The sequence below is a fragment of the Conger conger genome, chromosome 6, assembly GCF_963514075.1.
Source record: "Conger conger chromosome 6, fConCon1.1, whole genome shotgun sequence".
Lineage (NCBI taxonomy): Eukaryota > Metazoa > Chordata > Actinopteri > Anguilliformes > Congridae > Conger > Conger conger.
In genome coordinates, this window is record NC_083765.1 from 55,789,034 (window position 1) to 55,816,435 (window position 27,402).

Here is a 27,402-nt window from a genome sequence, read left to right on the forward strand (position 1 = left end):
TCTAAACGTAGATATTTGTCACAATAACACACAATGTTTTGGGGGCATCAATAGGGGTTGAGTGATTTTCTTACTACCAAATTATATGCAGAAATCGAATCAATGCTTTCTTACTGAAGTTCTGCAGTTACCTTTTGAAGCTATCTGAAGTTACCGTTTAAAGCAAAATATGACTTGTTGTTAAAAGGGTGGGCATTATAAGCAGCAGCTTCAGCCTACACCAGTTCCAACTGCAGACATCTTGGATTGTGGTGTTGTTTTCTTTTTAGCTTGTGATATTTGAGTATCTGCCTCCTTTCTTGTAAACGTATTATCGTTGAATGCAGACCGAAATTCTTTTTCGAAAGCCCCAGGGAAAAAGTAAAAGCCTGTATGAATCCAGTCATTTAGTCAGCCAATTTTCTCTTAGTCGGACAAGCTGTTGATGTATTATGTGCACGGCATGAATGGTCCGTGATCACCCAGATCACTGCAGAGTGAGATGGAAGGCGCATAGGTTTGCACATTAAAAACCACAGTGCAGACACAGTGTATGACGCCAAGGTGCAGTACCGCCATCTGTCCACTCATGTTTATGTTGTGCATTGCATTTTTTACTCTACTCTACATGCTTTTGCATTATACTTGCTTCTTTCCATGTATTTCAGACAAGAATGACTTCTATATTATATTATATTATATTATATTATATTATATTATATTACCTCTTTAAGGGTAAGATGTTTATGCCATTTCTCATTGTAATTGGATCTTATGATAGGTATAGCCTAAGTGATTGTAAATGAAGCCAATTTGGGCTGCTTTCATGAAATTGTTATAGGGTATGGACATCCTGCTATTGACAATACTAGCACCAGTCTTACATACAACTTAACCGGCTGAGTCCCTGACAGACAAGGAAAAAAGTGAGTCAAGAATGTATTATCCCTGGTAAATAACAGCTACTTACTACATAACAATCTTGATTTCAGGCTTGAAACAGGCTGTAAAACATATTTACATGACTTTTTCAAAGTACTTACCACTGAAATTAGAGAAGTTACCCAATAATTACAGAAGTAGCTGTGTACATGTATTTATCCAGTAAATACTAGGTCATTAACGGGCTGTAAAATGTAAACATTTTTATATCACCATGCCTTTCAGGGTTTCCGGTTGTCATATGGACCGGAATTAATTAAACACACACCCTTATGTATGTGTAATGCATTTGTAAATCAATAATTCATGTTAACAACTACATTAGTTAATGCCAATTAATGTGACCTTATTGCAAAGTGTTACTGAGAGGTCTGGTCGGGGAGCAGGGTTTGATTATCTGGCGTGTGCTTCCAGTTCTGGCTTGAAGGAAACACTCACACTGTGGCTACAATGGAAATCCATTCCCTCCCTCCTTAAAGCATGTTGCCTCACTGCCTCACTGCTCAGAAGTATCTGCCAAATCTCTCTGCCGGTACGGAACCTGATGCCTGTTGTTTTGGAGGGGTGCCGGGGCTTGGTAAACTACTACAGTTTCCATGGCAACATGGTGCAGCAAGTATACACACGCACACACACACACACACACACACACACAGTCATGATTGTGCATATCCACTGTCAGAAAGTAGCAAACTGGTAGAAACCAGAAAACTTTATTTCATTCATTTAGCTAACTGCAGGGAGCCTTTTTTCTGCCTAATATGGCAGCCACAGATAAAGGTAAGACTTCCATGATTTTCTTGGTATTGAAAATCTCAGCAGGAGGGTAATCGTCCTGAAAACCAATAGCTGTGTACTGCAGACATTTCTTAAACGTAAATGTGAGACAAACATTATAATTTTTATTTACAGCAGCACTGTTGCAAAGGAATTTTCCAGGTTATAATCATATATTTTTCTTTAGCTATTTGCCTGTATGGAGGCAGCTGTACCGTCACACCGCTTAATTCAATTCAAGCTTGTGACATGTTTCACTGCTTGCACATCTTAATTTCCTCTTCAAAAACACTAACAGTGTCCTCACTGGGTTCCTTGCCTTAAGAAACATCATCATTTTACATATAATCAAGCCACTTGTCTAATTCACGCTCCAGGACCACTGCCAACCCATTATTTCACAAAAATCAACACATTCCTTCAAATTGAAACAGAAACTGAACTGACAGGGAACAGCTCCACGAATAGCAGACCTGGTGGAGTCAGAGAAATGGAGATCTCACGTCACATTTACATTTGGGGAGATACTGGACCTCTGCAGGCAAAAAAGATTGCCTGTTGTTTTTTTGAAGGCTGTCACATTTAGCTGGGAATGCCAAATGGGAGGCCAACACTCATGTAAGTGAAGCTGAATTTAAATTCTGTTATTTAGCATTCTGTTAAAAATGAGAGCGACAACAATATAATAATCAAAGTTACTTTCAAATGCGTGCATATACAGTACTGTGCCAAAACAAAATTTGTTGGCAGGTGTGAAAAAATGCTGTAAAATAAGAATGCTTTAGAAATAGAAATGTTAATAGTTTATTTTTATCAATTAACAAAAGAAGTGAATGAACAGAAGAAAAATCTAAATCAAATCAATATTTGGTGTGACCACCCTTTGCCTTCAAAACAGCATCAATTCTTCTAGGTATACTTGCACACAGTTTTTGAAGGAACTTGGTAGGTATGTGGATTTAGGCAGCCTCAAATGCAAAAGTCAGACGATGATGTTGAGGTCAGGGCTCTATGGGGCCATACCATCACTTCCAGGACTCATTGTTCTTCTTTACACTGAAGATAGTTCTTAATGACATTGGCTGTTTGGGGTCATTGTCCTGCTGCAGAATCAATTTTGGGCCAATCAGATGCCTCCCTGATGGTATTGCATGATGGATAAATATCTGCCTGTACTTCTCAGCATTGAGGAGACCATTAATTCTGACCAAATCCCCAATTCCATTTGCAGAAATGCAGCCCCAAACTTGCAAGGAACCTCCACCATGCTTCACTGTTGCCTGCAGACACTCATTATTGTACCGCTCTCCAACCCTGCGACAAACAAACTGCCTTCTGCTACAGCCAAATATTTCAAATTTTTACCTGCTGCCATTATTTTCTGCACCCGAGTTCCTGTGTTTTCATGCATAGTTGAGTCGCTTGGCATTGTTTCCACGTCGGAGGTATGGCTTTTTGGCTGCAATTCTTCCATGAAGACCACTTCTGACCAGACTTCTCTACACAGTAGATGGGTGTACCTGGGTCCCACTGGTTTCTGCCAATTCTGAGCTGATGGCACTGCTGGACATCTTCCGATTGCGAAGGGAAGTAAGCATGATGTGTCTTTCTTCTGCTGCACTAAGTTTCCTTGGCGACCACCATGTCTACGGTCCTCAATGTTGCCCGTTTCTTTGTGCTTCTTTAACAGAGCTTGGACAGCACATCTGGAAACCCCTGTCTGCCTTGAAATTTCTGCCTGGGAGAGACCTTGCTGATGCAGTATAACTACCTTGTGTCTTGTTGCTGTGCTCAGTCTTGCCATGGTGTAAGATTAAACTGTCTTCAGCAACCTCACCTTGGAAGCAGAGTTTGGCTATTCCACACCCAGTTTTAACCCTCCTACAATGCTGTTTCAGTTAATGATTGTGTTTCAACCTACATATTAAATTGATAATAATTAGCTCCCGTTTGGTATAATTGGTTAATATCACACACCTGACAATATGCCTACAAATTCCCTGACTTTGTGCAAGTGTACCTAGAAGAATTGATGCTGGTTTGAAGGCAAAGGGCAAATTTTGTTAATTGATAAAAATAAACTTAACATTTCTATTTTTGAAAGCATTCTTACTTTACAGCATTTTTTCACACCTGCCTAAAACTTTTGCACAGTACTGTATATATTTTTTTAATTTGTTTAATACACTCACAACTTCCATAAAACGCTTGCTGCGATTTGATCGCTGCTAACCTCTCTGCTTTCTACCCGTCTGAATAAAACAACAAATTACAGGCAGACAGACTGCCCCCCTCTCATTAAAGATAAACAAATACAGTCAATATCAAGCTTTAATCACTATCCTTTCAGAAAAGCATGAAACACACAGCAATGATACTGGTTATTATCATTAACAATGCCCTTCTTCAAAAAGGTCTGTCGAAAATGTTGCAAGAAAAAGCTATTAAGTGTCCATGTTATGCAAACGGTAATTAGTCTCTACACAAGTATCTTTTTTGAGAGAGAAATGGCGGTCTTAATTGACAACCCACTGCCAAAATGGGCCCCCATATGAACTGGAGGAAAACCGATAATCACTGATTGAAATGCACCACTAGGAAATGAATCACGCAGGAAAATGGAAGACCTTCTTGCTGTGCAAAAGGGCAAAAAAGAACCTGTTCATTAAAGGATCTAATTAAAACCTCTACAAGCCAAGCATGTACTCGTTTCTTCTGTTAGTTTCAAGTATTTTTCCTTAAGTCTTAATGCAAGATCTAAGATTGAAAGCATTGAAAGGTCAAGAATAGTTAATGCAGTAACACATACATCATAAAATAAATGCATACACGCCTGCATCTGAACATATCCATATTTTGGCTTCATAACACCTACTGTAAAAAGGAATTAATTTCCCAAACAATTCAGAATGGATTCTCAAATTATCTGCTGTAGATGCGAGTGTATCCGTTCTTGTCATTCCCTTAAATAAAAAAAACCTACAGAAGGATTTCTCTGAAGATATTTCTGGCATTCTGTACAAACTATCGCTTTCACTTTAGCATAGTCACTGTAACATAAGTGAGCATTCAAAGCCTGTTGTTCATGCATGCAGATGTCTTTTCTTTTGTGACTTGAAAAACTCGGCAAAACATAATTTTAATTAAATTAAAAGAGAAGTGTGTTATACAGAAAATAAAAAGAAAATAATGAAAAACCTTTGAGCCAAGTGAATGACAGTTGCCTAGCGTGGTTGTCTAGCAACGGATGAAAGAAATGGCACCAGAAATTATGCTAATTAGCTTTTTACAGACTAGGCTTCATAAAAGCAATACAGGTAGCACACCCCACGTTTTCACGCCTGAATTTTCGGTGTGACCACTGTTAAACAGATCAGAATACCGATTACAAAGAAGAACACATATACAGCTTTAAGTAATATGCTCCCAATTAATAATTCCATTGTTGATGTCAAGTGGGGTCATGTTGCCAGCAGAGACTCACTGGTGTCAGACATGGGATGTGATCATGTGATTGGGTATATCCTGAGGCCCACTTTCCGCTGAGGCGGTTGTGTCGCTGCTTTGTGGTATTTGGGAAGTTTTCTTCCCGCGACACCCAGGTAAGCTCCTGGACTCCTTGGAAAGACCTGCCACGTGCCACGATATTTACACAATTCCAAGGTAGGAGCAGGAGAACTGCGCGGCTACTTACATGTTCAGGGGCTGCCAGGCAGGCCACTGGGCCTTGGCTTTGATCACGGTCAGGACGTCATCCCCCTGCAGAGGCAAACACAAGAGCAAGCCAAAACAACACTCAGTCATAAAGTTCAGAGTAAAGCATAACTTGTCAAGAGGAACTGTCTCAGCAAGTTTAGGCATAATTATCACATTCCGCTATCGAACGGGAGTGGGGTTTTTCCGAGCAGGCGTGATTCCGAGGTAGAGAAGATACGTAGGTGTGGCGACACCTACAGATCGTGACAACGTTAATTCCTCGTACATATTTACTCATGTCAGCAGGCGTTCAGGCCCACAGTGTGACAGCTTCTTGAGTTGTTGTTCTGCTCTGAACTCTCTATTCACTATTATTTCTAATGAAGAATTGGAGACCAGGCCTCCAATATCCTGACTTGGCTTGGGTGGAGAAAATTAAGCAACTTGTGATTTACAGGGCAAAAAATATATACTATAACGTTGTGTAAATACACAGTACCCTCCAAAGGTAAGGTAGGTCAACTGAAATGACATGTAGATATGAGTTCAAAAGTGCAGTCCCTTTCAGTCGATGTTTGTTTCAGAGGCGGGTGGGTGTTCTGATTTTTGTTCTGATTTTAGACTCCTCTTCAGTAAGTGAAAAGCATGCTCTTGGATTGGATTTAATTCTTTCAAACCTGCTTAATTACAAACTATGACCATGCATGAGAGACCACGCTTCAGCAGTTAGGGGTTTCTATTTCAAAATAATGGATCTGGAGGGCTTTCATATTGTGTAAATCTTGTGCATCATTGCATTGCATTACAGTTATTTGTCTCCAACATGACTTACAGTTCATTATACTAAGCAGGGGACAACCCTCCTGGAGCAATGTGGGGCTAAAGGCCTTGCTCAAGGGCCCAACAGCTGTGCGGAACTTACCATGGCTACACCAGGGCTTGGACCACTAACTTTCTGCGTCCCAGTCATGTACCTTAGCCACTAGGTGTATGTCTTGTGCAAGCAGACAAAGTCATTCGAATTTTGTTTTTCTGGATTTGTGCTTCATAATTAGAAATTGAATTGTATATAAAGTTTTGAATTGGATTACATTGAATTTGAATTTGATCATTTTAATGTGTACTACATTTTTAAAACAAAATGATGTGATTTGAATCTGAATGTCAAAAACTTGACATGAATTAACTTCATCCCCTTGAAATGATTTTGTTTTCAGCATTCAGATTCAATTCAGTTAAAAGCTGAATTTGAAACTTGCAAGCTCTATGAAACTTTTCAACCGTCAAAAATTTCACATTTGACTCCCTAAAATCTTGCAACTCTCCAAAAGCACTAGGCACTTAGGAAAAGCACTTGTTTGCAGATATCAATCTGCTGGAGGTCAGATCAGCGTCTGTCAAATGCCTTTTCCAGGCCTTCACTGCAGCTGCATTCAGTTGATCTTTCTTTCAGGGGATTCTGGTCGTGGGAGTGAACTGTCCCACAACACTATGGAGGCTGTATTCCTATTTCGCAGCCAAAAAAGGCAGTACGTTGATAATTTTACATCAACATCGTCACAGAACCGGATATGTATCTAATATGGCATTTTAGGTGCAGTGTCAGAAGTCAAAAGTCAAAAACATATGAAGGTGTAGTTCATTAGCAATGAGCATATCAGTCATATCAGTAAAATGATTTTGTACCAAACTCTGTTGAAACATGCTTATTTGCATGTGTTCATACAGCAGTTGAGGAATTGTATGTTATAGTTATATCAAGCACATTTCTTTCTTACAAATCTTTTATAGATGGCTTTTGAATATTCAACACCAAAAACAGATTATGGATATCAGCAAAATCCCGGTGCCCAGTACAGCATTCAAAGATACCTCCAGCATTCATAAATGGGTTCCCATGATGCATCTGCCTCATGGGACTGGGGGAGCATACACAATTCATCAGTCTGGGCTTTGCTGCTCAGATTCTTTTCACTCACCCACTCCAAAGTCATATTATAAAACAATTGTAATTGGCAGGCCCTGATGTCCTGTGCGGTTTTTAATTCATACTGGACATCTCTTGGGCGAGAGCAACTGTACATCACCCCAGCCATCGTTGTATTAATACAATTAATCTGAAAATGGCATCTCAGTACCCCTAGCCCATTCTTCCCTTCTATCAATACGTGTTCTTAAGGCTTCAGCTCTAAGGAACATTCTGGATTCATACGGAATGTACTAATGTGGCTTGACATACTCATATCGAGCGCTACTGAACAGAGGTTATTGTTGAAACCATCCATAAGGTTGTTACATAATTCCAGATAGCAATCTACTGTATGTCTCTGTCTGTAATCATTTGTTTCGGCAGACTGGGGAAGTTAAGATGGCCCTGAGAGATTGGTGTTCCTGCATACCATAGCACTTTGATACCGTTTTGCTAAATTCCATTCTCTAGGGCTTGTGCCCAAGAAAAGTAAGAGTAAAGTAAGTGTGGATGCTGTCTCTTGGCCACCCCCTTACTGGCTGCCTTGGTAGTATGGGCTGGTACTATCTCCCGCTTGTCTGTAACGAATACTAGTTCAGTGTGCAAATTTATCACAATCTGAAATATTTAATAAAACATCAGACAGAGTGCATTATTGAATGAACTCTTCTTCTGACTGTGATTTCATCAAATAAATACCAAATAAATGCAATGCTTATCTACTACAGGATGACTGTTGTTCTTATTATTATCTTCAAAGCCTTCTACACAGAAGGGTTTTCTTATTTTATAAAAATAAAGCAAGTTTAAATCCAGAATCTAGAGCAGCCCTGGGTTCTGAACAAATGCATTTGGTGTACTGAATATAAGGTCATTGCTTGCAGGAGAATGTGCTTGTAGAAAATAAACCTCTTTCATTGCAACTTCCTGTCCATGGCGTTATATGTCAGGCAATATGTTATTTTCCCCAAAACCGCACCACTGCATCTCTCCTTTAACAGGATTCTGCACTAAATCAATGCTAATTGGTCGCACATCTCAGAAGCAGGCCCCCAGCAAAGCCCCAAACTGTTTTTTAATCATGACTGTCAATGGCCTGCTATTCTTGAGGTCATGTTCACCATCTGGATTTTATTTCCTTTTTTATATATACTGTAATTGGTACCATTCCCAGAGATTCCACACAGGATTTACACGCTATTGTATTTCCAGAGATACAGCAAGAGAAAAATGAAGGCTACCATCATGTATTAGTGCATTAGTGCAATCCCAAACTCCCACATACAATATGTTTTACAACATTGCAGTTACTTATCCAGAGCGTCACACAGTAGTGCAGAACATCAGTGTTACTCTCGGGAATAGAAAGCAGTGTGGCAGTACTGATCCCCAAATTTCAGCTGAGTATGAAGAAGCCTGAGAACCAGTTCCCAACCACATAAAATAAAGGGAAGCGGGATGGACTTGTTGAAGTATAATTAACAAATGCCTCTTCACTAATAATAATGAACAAATGCCTCTTCACTAATAATAATGAACAAATGCCGCTTCACTAATAATAATGAACAAATGCCTCTTCGCTAATAATAATGAACAAATGCCTCTCCACTAATAATAATGAACAAATGCCTCTTCAATAATAATAATGAACAAAAAGGCTCATCGCTGATAATAATGAACAAAAACCCTCTTCACTAATAATATTGAACAAATGCCTCTTCACTAATAATAATAATAATAATAATAATACTTCACATCAGCCTAAAGCTTAACCTTACAATTATTTAGTCATTTTGAAAACAGTTAATGGTTATGATGACATTAGGCATGTTTGAGATGTCACAGCCAGACAATGGCCAAGTGTTTTTATAAGTGTGCTGATGGCTATAATCACAATCTGTAAATATGGACATTAGAGTAAAACTGCATACACAACGAATAGGGAGTGTGGATGCAATCCAGTACTGTATTAAGCCTGTAAAAAGCCAGCAGCCTCAGAGATGCAGCATCGATCAAGGTCACCTGCAAAGATCTGTAGGGGTGGGTGAGAGATGTTGACAAGCCAGGCCTCCCGGGAATGTATAAGAGTATCATTAGAGCTACTGTATCATGACCTATTATCAAGCTCCCATGAATAATTACAGAATTATAGTGTAGCTACAGTTAGACTCTGAAGATAGAAATCTTTGGAAATGAGGGTCATCCAGAAGTCTGAAATATGTCTGAAGCTTTAAAAATAATTGAAATACACTAATACTATTCTCAATCACTCATTAGAACATAATTTTTTTCCCCAACACCCGCGCTCTGGAAGACACAGCAAAAGGTGTAAGAAAGTCTGACCTTTTGTTCATCTTGCATTCCAAAAATAAGAGCATTAGAAAAGAAGAATCTAGGCATGTTGATTAGAGAGAAACTGTAAACTAATGACCATAAAAAGCAGAATGTAGGTACTTGGACTGGACTGTGAGTTCAAGGCAAAGTTTGGATGTTTCTACCTGTTTCGTAAGACACAGCTTCTGTGAGAGAACATTGACAGGGAAGCAGCGAGCAGCTTCTGAATACCCAGCTCAATTTGACCTACTTCTATCACAGAAAATTAATAATGCATCCAATGTGTTGAGCAACAGATTAAAGTGTGTTATTTTACACACGAAGGCACTGTTGTTTTTGTTACATCATACCAAGTATTTCCAGTTTCTTATCAGTGGAAACCGAGACTCATGTTTAGTGCTCACTTTTTGCACCAGTATTAATAACAAACAGCATATCCAGTATGTATTGTGCAATAGGGAGCATGAAATGGCATGTTTTCAACCTTAATTTTAATTTACAAGTAACTGCAAGCATTATATTTTGTTATTCAAAAACTCAAGTCTGATGTTTGTGAAGGCAGAAATGGATTTATTTTAAGTATTCATTTGGGCAAATTAACTGATGATTGAATTCTAGCATCTTATTATTAGTGGTGAGTAGCTGGCAGTCTTGGTAGGGTCAAGGGGCAGATTCTGAGGACTACAAGACCAGTGACATTCCAGACAGCTAGAATTAGTGTATCCCAAACTGTTGTATGAGTCGATTCAAGACCGCTCTCTGGACACAATTTTTTTTCATCTTGAATGTCACTATCTTTATGCATCAAGCATTATCTTTTCATGTAATTTCTTTTGAAGACAGGAAGAAGACATCACCTGTCACATCCCAGAGGCACTGTCCCCTGGAGGACCCTTCATTGTGTGAAGATAGCATGTAGGATTTTGTCAATCAAGCCATCAACACAGTACAGGAAATGAGGGATCCTTTTATTTCTCTGACGCAACCAACCTTTCAGCAAATCTTCAGCATTAATCTCAAAACACCTGGGGCCATGAAGTGAGTCAAAATTCAGTGTTAGGTGTGAAGTTCTATTACATGAATTGCTAACATCACAACACGATCCCAAACTGCCTGACCTGGTTGTCCCCAAGGTTCAATACTGACCAGAAAACATTTGTAACATCTATAATTATTACTGAAAGGTAAAATAAATTTCCATCACTAACTACTCCATCCGGTCTTTAAAAAGAAAAATATGAGACCTGTGAAAGTCATAAAGACCACTTAAAAATCTTTGTGCTGTATGCTCAAACAGCGTACATACAAACCAACTTATGATTATATTCCATTAAAAGCCACTCCTAAGAATCGGCCTGACTTTTTGGAAAAAAAAAAAAAAAAGCTTTATTTGCCAACTTTAGCAAAGTCATTGTCTCAGAACTGGAGCTTACATTTACATTTACATTTTACATTTTAGTCATTTGGCAGACGCTTTTACAGCTTACACAGTCCCTGATGTGTAAAAGCTAGGGTATACACCTGATCAGGTGTTGTTACTAGGTTATTGCTGTCATTTGCAATTTTAAAAGTCCTGTACTGTACATCAAATGTCAATCCCTTCGGTTATTAAAATCCTAGCTTGTGCCAGACTCTGTCAATCAACTGTTGGCCTTTCAGTCCTCCAAACCTCCCACTTTGGAGACACTCCCCTGCCTGTAATTGACTTTACAGAGTTGTCAGTCAGGCCAAAGTTGCCTTCAGACAGAGCTGAGCTGAGAATGTGTGCCTGTCTAATGAGCCTGTCTTCCTCAAACCATCCTCCATCTTAAACGCAGGGCGGACAGCCCCTCTCCAGTGATTTGGTTGCCCCGACCATACAAAGCAACTCCCTGCACACAGCCAACCCCTGTAAGATGGCAATTTTGCTGTATTCACCAAGAGACACAGCAGGAGAAAATATTGTTTTGCAGAACTCAGGAATACAGAATGAAAGAGGTCTCCTGATGATTATTTTCAAGAAGCAGACACTGTCAGTTTGTTTGAATTTGACAGTCACTGCATAAAAAATGCAGTGATGCTGTGTGTTTTTGGCGTAGTGGGATTTGCTGCCTAAAATGCCATTCAAAATTATTGCTGAATGAGCCCCTGAACACAATGCCAGTTAACCCATAGCGCACCTACCCCTGAATGCAATATGTACTGCCATCTTGGCTTTACTTCATCAGTATGGCACAAGAGGCCATGCTGAGTACAATACAGCACAGCACCCAGTGCCATATTGCACTAATGAAATACAATAGTTAACACATATAGGAACAATTTTTTAAATATTTTCTAATATTATGAGTAGGTAACTGTTAGTGTTCAGATCGATATTGATTATAAACAGGCTGTTTGATTAACTGTTTTACAGATTTACAATCACTGTGGATTGTCAGTCATTCAATCCAGGATGGAAGCAACCAGTTTTATTTATGCCAATGCTAAAACTGTAGCGGAAAACATCTGCCATTCATCTCCATAAAGGAAACATAAATGTCATTAACATGCATTTAACCATGTGCCGCTGTAATTTCTAACACAGTAAGATGTCTGAGAAAGTGGCAATAAATGCCTAATTTATATTTTCATAAATGACTCTTTAAATACAAATGGAGTATGAACTACAGGTTTGAACCGGTCACACTTCCTGAGAGTCAACTTGCACATACCCACTTACTATCTGATCCTACAGTTTTTTTTGGAGGGGGCAGCCATGTGTTGCATAATGCTCTATGAATCTATACAAGGGCACTTTCTGGAAATACAGTATATTTTTAAAATCTTGAATGTCACTCTGTCCTTATCCATTAAGCATTATCTTTTCATGTACTTTTTCTTGAAGATATGACAAAGACATCAAGCGTTATATGACAGAGACACCCTGGGGGCCCTCCGCTTTGTGTGAAGCATGTAGGATTTTGAAAATCAAGACATCAACACTCAGCACGAAATGAGGGATCCTTTTATTTCTCTGATGCAACCCACAGCTGTACCTTTGAGCTCATCTTCAGCATGAACCTCAAAGCCTGGGGCCAGAAAGCTGCACAGAATCTAAATTCAGCATAAAGTGAAATTTTCTCTCACTTGCCATGAATTCAAGACACCTCGTGACCTCAGGAAAATCATTGCTTTTGTAAATTTGCTGAAGCATAAGCCAAAATGCTGTGGCGTAGCTGGACTGGCCTTCTGGCAGATCAGGGCGATGGCAGAAGGAGCGATGAAGTTTTGGGCAGACTTTCTGGCCAAGGTCAAGAGGTTATTAAAATTGCATAACAGTAAGGTGAAAGTCAAGTTAAACTCACAAACATGTTTTTTACCAAATATTTCCAAAGGAGTGATAGCATTAGCAACCACGGTCAAGGTGAAGTTAACCTACTGAGCAGCAATTCAGGAGAGATATTGATAATAATAATAATAATTGTGAATGCCTGTAATAATATGGACAGGCATTTAAGAAGTTGGATTGTGTAGAACATTATTAAAACAATCAATCCTCTGAAATAACATGCCAGTTTTAATGGCAGTTTTAAAATGTCACTGTGCCATTCCATTTAAAGAAGACCAATTTCATTATGATGCAAGTTGTCTCTGATGTGTACGCTGGGGATTTTTCACACTTTCATTTATCTGACACTAGACAGTCTTGCCCCCGGATGCACACTTTGTGTTATTTACATCAAAGGCAAGTGGGGGAATATTACACTTTCTCTGCCCTCTGTTGAAGGAGCCAGGAAAGGAAATAGCAGACACAATCAAGGTTACCTTTCATATAAATATGTATGTTTCATTGATACATATTTATGAGAGAGAGCTTTGTTAATCAAATAGGGAGGTAAAGTGGAAGTTTTGGGAATTTTCAGACTCCCATAATGCTTTGCCTTCCATTGATGAAAGGGAAAGCCTAAATGTCTTCAACTGGACCATCTTAATGCCACCGACAATTTATCATCCCGACCCGTGCAATTTAAAAATCTGATTTAATCGGCCTGATTTAACTTATAAACTTGATTACACAAATGTATCCTATTTGTAAGCAGTAGCCTATTGATGCCAACCTGCAACCGATGGCAACTAACTATATTTTTTTTAAGTCATGAAAAGCTGCATGTCGATCATTCACTGATGATACAGAGCCTTGTACTTGCAGAACAATTTAATGCTTAATTTCCTTATATGAAGTTGCTGCTGTTACTGTCTATGATGAAATGCGCTGTCATAGCATTTAGCAGTAGACCGGAAATGCAATTCAGCAGGGCATCTGCTTTACCTCCCCATGTATAGTATTTCATAGTTGTATGTTTTCTTGCTGACCTTTTAGGCTGAGTACATTGCTTATAGCCATATCTTGTCTACCAAGCCTGTGTCTAACTACTAGGTCTACACATGTCCACATTTCTTTTGGTTGGGTTACAATAAGTGTAGCCTGTCAGAACCTCTTATGTCTGCTTGGCTATGACACAGAATGACCAATAGCAGCCTATACAGTAACAATTCCTCTGTAGTTTGCTTTTGGTATCCAACAAGCCACACAGATATTCATAGACATCTATAGACCATAGGGATGAGTCTACCACAAGCTCTATGAAATGTGTGGGAAAGCTGAAAGAAGCAAACAAATGAAAAGGGGAAAGGCATTTTAGTCAAGGCACTATACGAGCTAAACAGCAGAGAGGCACGACATGCGATTTTGATGACTCATGATGTTTCACTGCTGTCACATACACTAAGCCTGACATGGGGAAGAACAGAGATTCGAAGACAGAAAATCGATACAGTGGTCTCTCGCCCATTCAGATCAGCTTTAGTCACACACAGTGGGACGCATTAAACAAGAGCCGTGAGCTGTGGTCCTACATTATGAGAGAAGAGTGATGTTTCCGCATGACACACAGCCACTCGGCCAATAAAAGGAAATAGCATGACTATAAATTCTTGTTAAAACAAGCCGTTGCCTACAAATTCAGAGAGACAGAAGAGGATTGGCACTGAAAATTTGATGATTCAGCAGGGCCGCTGCCTGTTTTAGTAAATGAGATTGGGGACGGGGGGATTGATTGAAGAGAATAACAACACAGAAGCTTGTCCGCATAAGGGAAACTTGAGTTTTCTGATGTGGACACTACACTGTATCCAATGAAGCCCAGCTGAAATGGCATCTAATTACAAGTGACTGCCACTAACACATCTGGCAATGCATAAAATTAGATACTATTATATTCTATTCTACTATTAGATACTATTATATATTATGTCTTTATAATATCATCAGACCAAATTGTTAATATCATATTACTCAATACTTTTTCAAAAATTCTTTTTTATTTAGCAAGAAGTTGCATGATTAGGTGTAGCATAGCACACACTTTGACAGTATTTTCAGTTGGATAGCTCTGGGTAGCAGTGTTTTTTTTATGTTAATGTTGTTACACTAAAAGAAAGTTTGGGTAGAGAGTAGTAATAAAAAAATGTTGTTTATTGTTAAGATCTTTTCCTTTTCTCCTGCTGATATTGCTTTCTGCTCTTTGGGGAGAATAACAATGTAACTTTTAAAATAACTTCTTCACTTGAACTGAAGGATTTATAATTGCTGTAGTTTCCCAAATGGTCTCACCAGTGCTTCAGTAATTTCAGAGATCCTCAAAACAACAAACCTTTTACCCCTCTTTTCTTCCCAAATCGGAAGGGCAGAGACCCTGCATTCCTTACCTGTTCACTCACATTATACACAATAGACCGTGACTATTTTTTCCACAACAGACAATACTACAGTAGAGTTAGTTAGGGTATGGACAAAAACTGGTAGGCAGTGGATACCTGGCATGTCATTGGGTTGCTGCAGGGATCATCAAACCATGGTCCTCAAGGGCCAAGAATTGCTTGTTTTCCACCCTCCCCTGACCTGGGAGTCAGATGAAAAGACAGTCTGGCCAATCCGTACCACAAATAGTTAATTACCCAGCAGAAAATAAAAGTAGGGCTGGATTTAAGATTTGATGATCCCTGGGTTACAGTGAAAATCTGTGCATCTATGATTCAGTTGTGTGGGTTTACAATTGTAATATAATGTTCAGGACAAATTTATATTCTTAAGGGGAAACATCGCATCGAACATTTAGCTCTGACATTAAACAATGAACAACAAAGGTACTTTGTCCCACAATAAAAGCAAATTAAGATTGCTGAAATGTAAGTATTCTGTAAATGTACTGTAGGCAAAGCGACTTACAAAAGAGCATTTCAAATGGTAAACAAAGCACCAGAGACACTAGGCAGAATTACAGCCATATGAGTGGCTCAGCCAAGGTGCCTGCCTCAAGGCACGGAGATACGTTTTCTTGTACAGTAGAAATACTCAGGCATGGTGGGTGTTTTTATGAACAGAAAACAGCCAATAAATCTGTCTATCCTGACTCAACCGAGGAAGGATGTTCCACCACAGGGGGATGAAGGCGTTGAAGAGCCAGGGCCACGTGGAGAAGCTGCCAGGTACTCGGAGAGATGGAACAGCCAGCTGGCGAAAGGACGCTGAATAGAGTGGTCTGGTTGGAGTGTATGGCGTAATGGTTTTTGGAACATAGGAAGGGGCAGTATCATTTTCCAGCTTTGTGCGCCAGTGCGAGGGATTTGAATGTGGGCAGCCACCAGAAGCTACTGAAGGGTGATCAATCGTGGCAGCCATGGCATGTGTGAAGATCAGGTTGAGGATGGGTTGAGTAGGTTGAAGACCAGCAGGCGGCAGCATTCTGGGTCTGTTGCAGCGGCCTCAGGGTGCAGGCTGGCAAGCCGGTCAGCTATGGCGTTACAATGGTACTGACAGGCCATTACGTGGGCTTGGATGACTCGTTGTGTAGCCTCTTGGGTGAGGAAAGGGATTCTTCTGACGGGAAGGGAAAACCTGCATGTGGCTGCCAAGACGCTGAACTGGTCATCTGTTTACTGTGCATTAAGCCAGCTGAATCGGTTTCCTGTGTCTCCTCATTAATACAGATACAAAAGTAATGTGAATAAACACAGTGGTTGATGCATTTTGACATATTGTTTTCTGGGTGATGATCAGCATAGTCTGGATTTATTGCCTTGATGACAATGAACCACAGACCATTAGAGAAAAGAGAAAACGAGAGAATGAGAGAAAACTCACTCTGGTTTTCTGCATTTGTTTGGCACTTAATGAACACATTAATATGCTGGTTTTAGTTAAAATACCATCTTGATTCCAACACGTTATTCTGAAAGGTTTAGCTTAAAAATACAGCTATAAACTGGCACCGGAGACAAAATGACAGTATATATAAATAGTCTGCCCTGTGATTGAAGATGTCATTTTTTTGTCATAACCCTGTTATGTATTTAGTGAAAATGTGAACGGCTTGTTGTTTGTGAAATGTGTTCGGATATGTGGATATCCACAGAGGAATAAAATAAACCCAGAAATAAAGTCTTCATCAAACGATTTGGAGGAGGTAGGGAGGGGAGGGGGCAGGGGGGAGCTTTTAGGCCAATCTTCACATGCTTGTTGTGATAGCAACATCAAAGATTTCAAATATATATTTTAGGAATGCATATCCATAACAGAATCGTTTCAATAGACCAGTGAAAATGTACTTTCAAACACTCTTTCAAATTTCTAGGACCTTGTTATCCAACCCAGCTTGACTTGAATCCAGCTACCAGGTCCAGGTCTGTTTGGGTGTTCATTGATGTTTGTGGGTGTACAGTATATGCACACATTTGTTTGTGTGCATGTACATGTGTACGGCTTATAAGACATTGTACGTCCGCCCATTATGTTTCGATATACAGAAGTTTTGTAAATATAAATATAAATAATCTGGGGAAAACTTATCTAATGGATGGGTTCAGCAAATCTTTTTGGCAATGTGACTCCTACTGTGGTCACACAAGCACACACTTCCAGACACTAAAGACGTTCTTCATATTAAGATCTCCCCCAGTTCCATTCATAGGCACTGTGAAATACAGTATAGCAGCTTGGTCCCGACATTAAAACATGCATATGCTGTCTCCTACACACACCTCACTCTCACTCAATGCAGGATCTCCACTCACACTATTCCCATGCTGGCTTATGACATTTTAATCAGCAGGCATCAGCAACAAGCCCTGACTGGCAAAATTTCCCCCTAAAGAGCCACAAATTCACACCCAGTAATTCTTGTGACATTTCAATGAAAGGTGTTTTATGCTTTCATTTTTTCATTATGCTTTCATTTTTCTTTTTTTAAACTAATGGTATTCTGTTGTCAGGTCAATGCATGTTAAATAAACTCATGAAGTTGGCCATAAGACCTACTCAGCTGATTATTAAGCCAAAAGAAAGTAAGTGGTTGCATCAACTGTAGTTGAGGTGACTTGACTTTCTGTGCAAGTGACGCTGTGAGCAAGTGAGCAAGTGACTAATAATGTGACACATTAACCTGCTTGGAGGCCCCCTTATTTTGGTGCCACACACATCTTTGACATGCACTCAGCTTAATGGTAGCTTGAAGGAGAGCGAGACAGATGAAACAAAGAAAAGGTTGAGTGGGAGGGTGCAGTGGGATCAAACAGAAAATATTCATCTGTAGACAGCCCTGCCCTTTGTAAAATTCCCAGTTCCGAAATTATATTAAATTATGGCCAGTATTGAGTTCGACATCAGACAGAAAAATGTGATTAATTTCAGTGCCATTACCAAGACGGGCAGTACACGGAAGCCATAAAAATGAAAAGGTGTACAGTCAATGACAGCCGAGATCAACCGAAATCACAGAAACCCATCTGTGAGGGGCGACGCGTTTCTGTTGACGATAACTGGGACATTGAATTTCATGAGCACTGGCAACAGCACGCTGGGGACTGAAAGATGATCAATGTGTCATTCGGGCCAATCTCTCTGCCAGGGGGAAACGGGCACGCTGCCATTACGCTGCAGCAGTCTACGTGACCGGGCCGGGTAATAAGGAAGAGGACAGGTTCACAGTGAACTACAGAGCTGTAATCTCTCCGCATTTACACTGGACCGGCCTGTTCTTCCTTGGGATTTTCATTCTCAGAATCTTCCAGATCCCCTGCCTACGCCACACTGATACTGTAGGTTCCAGAGGGATTGCTACACTGGTCTCCAACCCCACAATGCACCATTACCACACCGTTACCAGAGCCTGCTGGTGAGGTGGGATATCCTGCTACAAAGCCACTTCACCTGCCTGACAGAAATTGACAATATTTAATGTGTCTCTGACAGACCTGGTGTATGGGTGACATGCTGATTCTAATAAAACACACACACAGAGTGAATGTAAAACCAAACACAAAGTCAGTGCAGAGAACAGCAAGGCAAGAGCTGGTAGATAGTCTTGACATGACAGACATATCTTAAGTTTGCCAGAATGTGAAGAACTGAACTTTTCTGAAAGCTGACACATGAACAGTAACGCTACTGTCACTTAATTAAAATGAAAAATGTGTTCAAGTGAAATATAAATACATGAAGGGTGAGGTGTTGATTGGACTGATGTCAAATGAGGATATGTGCCGCAGTGTGAAAAGGATGTCGATTGGAGGGGAAGGGAAAATTGACAGATATTTGATTGATATATACGTCCAGTGGCACACAAAATCTAAATTCAAATCATTTTCCAGGATGTGGATGGAAAAAATAATTTGGTGTGAAAATACACAAGTATTACATTTTTATTCATGCTCATATGGTTACAAACAATTGACTAAATCGAGGAAAATTAAACTTTGATTTTTTCCTGATTGTTTCTAAGCATTATATTTCGGTTGAGCAGCCAGGTGGTGAAGGGTTAAATGGCAGACTAGTATTTAGCTCAGGCAAAAATACCACTTCATCAGTGCAACAGCTCACAACACGCCATGCCCTGGCTGGAAAATAGAGCCCATCGTCTCCTAATACCACACTTACTTGCCTCCATTTTGTGTACCCTTGATAAACATTTGTTTCCTGAACATCCCCTGAAGGTTTCAATGTGTTGTTCCATATTGTCGGTTACATGCTTCAAAGGCAATTCATTACAATGTTGGGTTGCTTCAATGATGCAGAAAGAACACCCCTGGTTCAAGACAACAAATAAAATGTTTTGAATTGAGACATTAATATTTTAATAAGTATTGAGTTAATGACAATCTGTGCGGCCTGCTAAATCATTATTAATTTCCTTGCCCCATTAAACACAGCCATAACTACAATGTAACCTGAATGTACATGGGGATGTGCATCCTAACAGATGTCAGAAAGCTTGCTTTCATTTTCAGGAAAGAATCACATCAATTAGCTGCATATATCATGATAGGTCATCCATGAAAATGGTTCAAAAAGGTTGAAAATTCTCCCTGGTTTAAGTATAAAGAGCAGGTGGTATCTTTAGTTTGTGAGAGGAGATATTTGAAAATAGTTTCTTGTGCATGCTTTGTATTACAATAAAAAAGCTTGTTACCTTTTATGATGCTTCACAATCTGATATTCTTATTCAATTGCTTTGGTATTTTTAATTATAATGTTTACAAATCCTGCCAGCAGTGCTGTATTGTTGAACAAATATTTGAGCAATACAAAACAACCTCTCTGTGATGTGCTGAATTTCTCTGAATAGTCTTTCATTAACATGGAACAGAAGCCAATATCCTCATAAACAAAAAAATGTATTTTGCTTTTGGAACGGTGTTTGATTTGACAATAATTCCAGATCTGCAAATGTCAGCTCCCATCCAAAACAGGAAATTTCACAAGTATACGCAAGCACTCTTACTTCTGTTAGAACTTCTGTGTTGATCAGCCATTGATTTCACTTACAGTACATAATATAGGTAAACAGTTCAGAGTTATTGCAGAAACCAGCTTGCTTGATAAGATAAATGAGAATTATACATTCATGTAAAATTATTGTGATAGAATCTGATAAGCCAGTTAAAAGCAAGTGAACAAGTACCACCTGACACAGTGAACAGCTGCATGCAGTCCTGGGGCCATTTGCTATATTTCAAATAGTTCTGCCATAGTACATTCAAGGAATACCTCACCCAAGAGGGAATGTTGAATCATTTTAAAACAGAATGACTCAATTAGCATATTGTACTTTACTCAAGATAATCTGTAAAGGCTTACTGAGCTTTTCAATAGCCTATTCCCACGTTGTACAGTGGCTAAATGTGTACTGATGCGGACAGTATCAACAGGCTGTTCTGCATCATCATCATCACAATCACCACCGTCATCTTCATCATCATCATCATCATCAAAATTAAAATCTTCATATTTCATCTTTTATATGATATCTTGTATAATAAAACATTTAAACAGAAACAATATCACTGCCTACTATTCTGCTCCAGATGGCCAAATGAATCACATTTGCTAAAAGAAATTGGCCAATGGCTTTGAGCTTTGCACTTGCGACCAGATGGTTATGGATGCAAACACCATAAGGAACATTAGAACAGGGTACTTTTAAAAGATTGGCTGACTTCTGTAACTTACTTCGAGATCCACTATTTACACATCAGAATGTGCAAAAACCACAAGCAAATAAAGCACTGGAGACTAAGTGACGATCTCGGACTCACACAACGACACAAGTGTTATTGATAGTTTTTTGCAGAGAGGCGCTTTTTTAAAATGACAAATGACCATGCACTGATCTGGGTGGGTTGGTCTTAAAGTGAGAGGTGGTCATGGTAATTGTCAGCGTATTGCTATTTTGATATTTGCGTTTCGACCAACCAAAACCTGCTCTTAAGTCATCTCGCAATTTTGTTGATATTTTAACAGCGTACTATTAGTAATGTTACGCTACATAGAATACTGCACAACATGTGCACACCCCACTGTCTGTTACACATGCAGGGACACAAATAAACATGCATACAATATCAATATTTTAATTTGAAATTTATTGTGTATTTTTAATAAAAATAATTATTTAAATATAACGTCATAATGGATGGTTGTAATATTTAATCCGAATTAGACAATCACAGTCATGCCAATTAAAGCTGACCAATGCCCTATTTTGGGACAATGGCTAACTGTTAAAAACATGCCTGTTGACACATGTAGTGTGTGAATTGTCATTCAATTGAAATGCACACAGTAGCCTAATAGAGAGGAGTTATTTAGTAGGCTACTGAAAATGCTCTTATTACGTTACAATACAGCCCTTAGATGAGCTGGATATTCCTTGCGCATTGCATAACATTGCCAAAAGTCATGGATGAATAAACCACATTATAGGACTTTAGAGAGTATGATAGGGAACTGCATGCCAATTATTGAACCAAAATACTGGCAGAAGAGATTCTTCATCTATTGCGTGGTAAACAGACAGAATGGTTTATTTGATTGAATAAAGTCTAAATCTTTGTCCAGGGAATATTTTTTTCATTTGGATAGGATTTAAAAAAAAAAGTGTTTCATACAAATTTCATGATTTCATGAACACATTTTTACCCCTTTTCTTAGTTCTTCACTTTATTTTAGTTACAGTGATCAGATGTCCATACTTTAAGCTATTAAATCCCTAGTGATTTCACCTGTTACACCATAACTGAACAAATGATTATAAAGAAAACTAAAAGTCAAATTAAGAAAAATAAACCTTTTGAAACAAAAAACAAATATGTACTACATTATACAGTTCAGATCATTTCAATGGTCTTTTTCCTCAGAGGTAAATATGTTCAACATCTTTCTAAATCCACTATTATAAAGTATTTGCCAAGGGGCAAACGCAGTTGGCTTTAAAAGGAATGAAAAATGACATTAAATATTACGCCCAAGGCACAAATATGATTTAATCAAGCCACTAAGTCCGGCCATTGTGAACCTTCCACCTTACTTCGCTCTTGAACTATCTGCTGAGAAACTAGCAAAAGTGTGTCTGGCCGTGTCCTAAATTGACTTCCGTGCTGCACTTACGACTACGCACTTAGACTATGCACTTACTTCTAAAGATCTCAAAGGCAGAACGCATTGACACAGAGCCATTTAACCTTTTTTTACCACATGAAACACCAGTAGGCACTATCTGAATGACAAAAAAAAGCTATTATACATTCCCCGCTAACAAAAGTGCAGTATCTTCTTTTTTGCACTTACCTATCCTAGTACACAGCACAATTCCCATGGAAAAAGCAGGGTAGGCTCACACAGTAATTGCCTTCACCTTTAACTAAATCGGCTCTTACCCGGCTTAGACTTAGCAATTGCTTTTAGCCTCTCGCCTGCTGTGGAAACAGACTCATTCAATGGAAAAATGACCCGGTAAGCTCGTACCCACAGTGAGCTATCAGGAGTCGCACCCGGGTAATACATTCACACGCTCGCTCGCCACGTGAAACCTGATGATCAGGGCCACGGCTCTCGCTCTCCGCAGCCAGCGAGAGAGGAACGGGGGGAACGGAGTATGTCCGAGCTCATCATCTTCTACAAGGGAGCCGTGATTTTCATTGAATATCACAGACCCTAACCCTCTCTCCGACTTAATGGCAGCTGTAGGAAATGTGCCTTTCCCAGACTCGAGACAGGACCCTGGCGGGCTGAGCCTGAGGAAAATACAGAATTGCTAGTTAAACTTGAAACACGGTCCACATTCAGTGAGGCTGAAGACACAATGACTGCTATAAATAAGCACATCGTCTCCAGCCCAATCCTGAGCTGCCTGTCACTGATATTCCCCGGCGTCTTCAGCTATAGGCAAACGGGAATTATATAGCATCTTACTAAATATACAAGCATTATATAGACACAGTATGAATATGAAAAGACGTGCAGACAGAGCAGATTTAGCATTCACTGTCAGCATCTTGAATGGGTGTTTCAAATTGCACTCAAAATGAGAGACGACACCGGCACGGGAAAGGTAAAAAGGGTGTCTCTTCATGCAGATCTTAATTCAAAACATCTGCCAAATGCAGAGTGCATGCCAAAGGTACGCACACGCAGCACACAAAGCCCATCATTTGTGCGGCACATCTACTGCGTGTAACAGATTGTGTCGGAGTCCCTACTGAAAATGCACACCTGCAGTGGGCTTGAGGAAGCCAGGAGAAGGTGCCTATTTGGACGAGTTACAAACAGATGAGGATTCTGGGCGCTATGGGACGTACAAATGAGGCCTCCAGGGGGGCGCTAATGAATGTACATGGATGTTTCTGCCTCCCTGTATGTGCTCACAGCCAATTCAGGAACATATGCTGGAATTAACTGCACACAGGTCAAGTAAGAGTCTTTAATGTCCCATTTCATCAGCCATGCTGAGTTTCCGTTGGCCTGCTCCAGCACTGCTTTCGGATTATCTTTAGTATCTTTAGAGAGAATGTGGGAGAATATGACAGATCGATGTCTGGAAGTCTTCACACATATCCAACTTGGTTAGAAGCTAATGAATTCTTATTAAGAGCTAGTGAAAATGGCATTCAACAGTAGGTGCAATACGTCCTTGAAAATAATTAATTCAGCTGTGCTACTTATCGCCGGCTTGATAATTTTCCATAATGCCATAATGTTTGAGCTCATTGTAGGGAGCAGTTGACAGCATCACCGCCCAAATTAGAATGAATTCTGGCAGACCATGCAATGATGTATGTTTCCATGTGTAACCATTTTATATACAGAACATTTACATACAATTCATATGTTGTCCATTCAAGCATTTTCATTTTTGGTTGGCAACCAACGGATCTATTTGGATGCAAGGTTTGGTGTAGGCGAAATAAATTACAGTGAAGTATTTTGAGAAAACATGCATCCAACTGTCCAAAGAAATCAAAACAAAAACAAATGCTTCTCTTTCAGCATATAGACGCATTAGTAATTCTATCATCCACACTCAATTATCCAGTTGTCTCCAGACTGTAATGCGTACGGTACTACATTGAGAGTAACAGGAGGAATAACAGCTGAGTGACTAACTTGGAGGTAACATTTGTTCCATTTCAACAAAGAAAGCCCTTGGAATTACACAGCAATTTTATAGTTTTCAGATTCAGCATGTTCAGCGCATACTCTGTAGGCTGAAATGCCATTACTGAAGCCAGTATTTCTTCACAGAGTAAGAGAAAAGCAGTTACCGAGTACAAATTTTGCCTCCCTCTGTGCTGAGGCTGGCCAGGATACCTAGCCCTTATCTCTGTAAGGGTGGGATTACAGGAAAACCCCAACTCTCCCTCTCTCTCATGTACATGTGAGAATTAAATCATCTAGTCCAATGGTTTATTAAATTGATTCATTAGCTCTAACAGATAGAGGTTATTATAAATTCACTATATGTAATGCTATTACCACTTTATAATTACATTTTTATTTTTTTGAATTGGTTGATAGAAGTTCAGCACATGCCTGTTCATCCTAATTTAACCATGTTTTAACCCTATTTATACAATATTGTGACATTTTACAAAGATTAAACATTATATGCATGCTGCTTGATTTGCAGGCAGATGTCCAACTCAAAGCCTTAATAATAACAACAACATTTGTATATCTTACCCCCATATACAGATGGGGTTTTTAAACCAATAAACTGTGTGATCATAGTCCTATATATTGATATGAGTCATAGGTATCAAATGTACTCAATCAGAGTAAAGTCTACACACTGTCTCAACAAACTGCAACCAATCTACTGGCCACCATTCAACCCACAACCTCTGCTCTTTCTACAGTGTGTTTGTTAGAGAGATGTTGTTACGCAGGAACACGAACTCTCACACTTTCAGCGGTTTGGTAAGTGTAAAGCCTTCTCCACAATGGATGTGCAGATAATGAGGAAATGCAGATGTACAAATAACCAGATAAGCTGTCGTATTTCCCAGAACGGGCTTCGGTTCTGACATTTGGAAACTAATAGCCAAGCCTCCTGTAGCTGAGCCAGAGGGGGCTGACATGCCCGGAGAGGGATTCGGATATGGACTGCAGAGGACCACACTCCAGGGAAAGCTTTCCACAGAGAGTGAGCTAACCAGTGAGCTACTGAGCCACAGACACTCATTTTGGATCCCAATACAATTATGTCTCCGAAAACTGGGCTTCAGTTATACATCACATTACATTGAGCCTGATGCACAAGCAGGCTCCCTGCAGTCAGAATCCCTCTCTCTTTCGCTTCAGAGGACGCCACATAAAGCTATCATTTGCACATGTGTAAGTTGTTCACAAAAGCAAATAACGATTATTCTTTGTGAAATGTCAGTTGGCCTACCCGTGCCAGAAAATCAGAGCAGTACACTAAATTAATACTTTTATTGCATTGTTGATGAAGGTTAAGCAATTTTAAGCAGGCTCAATTAATGCTAGTAATTTTGTTTTGTGTGCACAGCTTGTGAGCACCAGGTGCGGTGCAGCATTTCAGCATTCCCTAAGCAAAGACGGATTATATTCATAAACGCACTGTATAACATCTCAAAACATTTAATCATCTTCCAGGCTGGTTGATACAGTACACATTCTTTATTTTAATCACATCAGGAATGTAATCCCTCTGCATGCAATGACTTCAGAGATCAGATATCTAATCAAATTGTTTCCCCACATAGTCCTTTTTCACTGTCAGGCCAAAGCCTGTCACAACAACCAAGCAAAGGTTTCTTGGAATTGTTTTTTTTTTTTTTTTTAATGAATACAGAGACACATATATTAATGATTACATGGATTGGAATGCATCATTAAAGCATTGAAGTATGGCTATACTGCAGTACTATAGACTGCCAGTCTAGATTTTGTGACCTCGGAATTATGAGGTTCTATCTGCATTCCGGGAGGTTTTGAGATATTGAGCTTCAAAGATTTCAAAGTGAATGCGTACCATGCAGATACAACCTTTTTAATTTTTCATACTTTTAAACAGTATTTTTGTGTAAAACTTCGCACTTATACTGTATTTTGTGCCCTACTCAATAAACAACATATTTATGACACCAACTCATTTTTGTCAAAAATGTTACTCAGAACCTTGTATTTCTAAGGTCTCGATTTGTTTTGGCTCTTACTTTACTGCTACGTACCATCTGTCAGAATTTTCGTCTGTGTATTGTGGCAATATTGCTTAGATACATAGCACTCCACATTAAACTTATTCACAAAAACCCTCCTTTCCTTTCTTCCAGCTGGCTGGAGAAGACTAAGATGGCTGACCGGGTCTCTCAAAGGTCTCATGCGTCAGTCACTGCCCAGAGCAAATGTCATCCCACAGGACCCACAGAAAATGGCCGTAGCGTGTAAGCTACTAAACCCTCACCTCTGAGGGCAGTGCTGAGGCTGTTATTGCAGAAGCCCCAGGCCGTTCCCCATTGCCCCAGCTCCAGAGCTCAACATCAGGACAGCAATGCTATGAACATCACTCAAAGTAGGTCTGCTTCCCTCTGCACATTTTACACTGGGGCAGCCTGTAGTGTAGTGCTTAAAGTATATGACTTTGACCAACAAGGTTGGTGGTTCAATCCCTGGTGCAGCCACAATAAGATCCGCACATCCGTTGGGCCCTTGATCAAGGCCCTTAACCCTGCATTGCTCTAGGGGAGGATTGTCTCCTGCTTAGTCTAATCAACTGTAAGTTGCTCTGGATAAGAGCATCTGCCAAATGTCATTAATGTAATGTAGTGTAATGTCATCAACATGACAAAATCAAGATTCTTTTTGTAGGTCCCATATAATTCACATT

The 27,402-nt window shown here is 39.6% G+C and overlaps 1 protein-coding gene across 1 annotated transcript in view; it reads right to left on the reverse strand.

Annotated features, from left to right (window-relative positions):
* LOC133130525 (spondin-1-like) overlaps window positions 1-27,402 on the reverse strand; it is a 90,676-nt gene that overhangs the window by 14,844 nt on the left and 48,430 nt on the right. Inside the window, exon 7 of the mRNA XM_061245174.1 lies at window positions 5,393-5,457. Coding sequence (XP_061101158.1) covers window positions 5,393-5,457 — 65 coding nt within the window. The remainder of the gene's footprint in view (window positions 1-5,392; window positions 5,458-27,402) is intronic.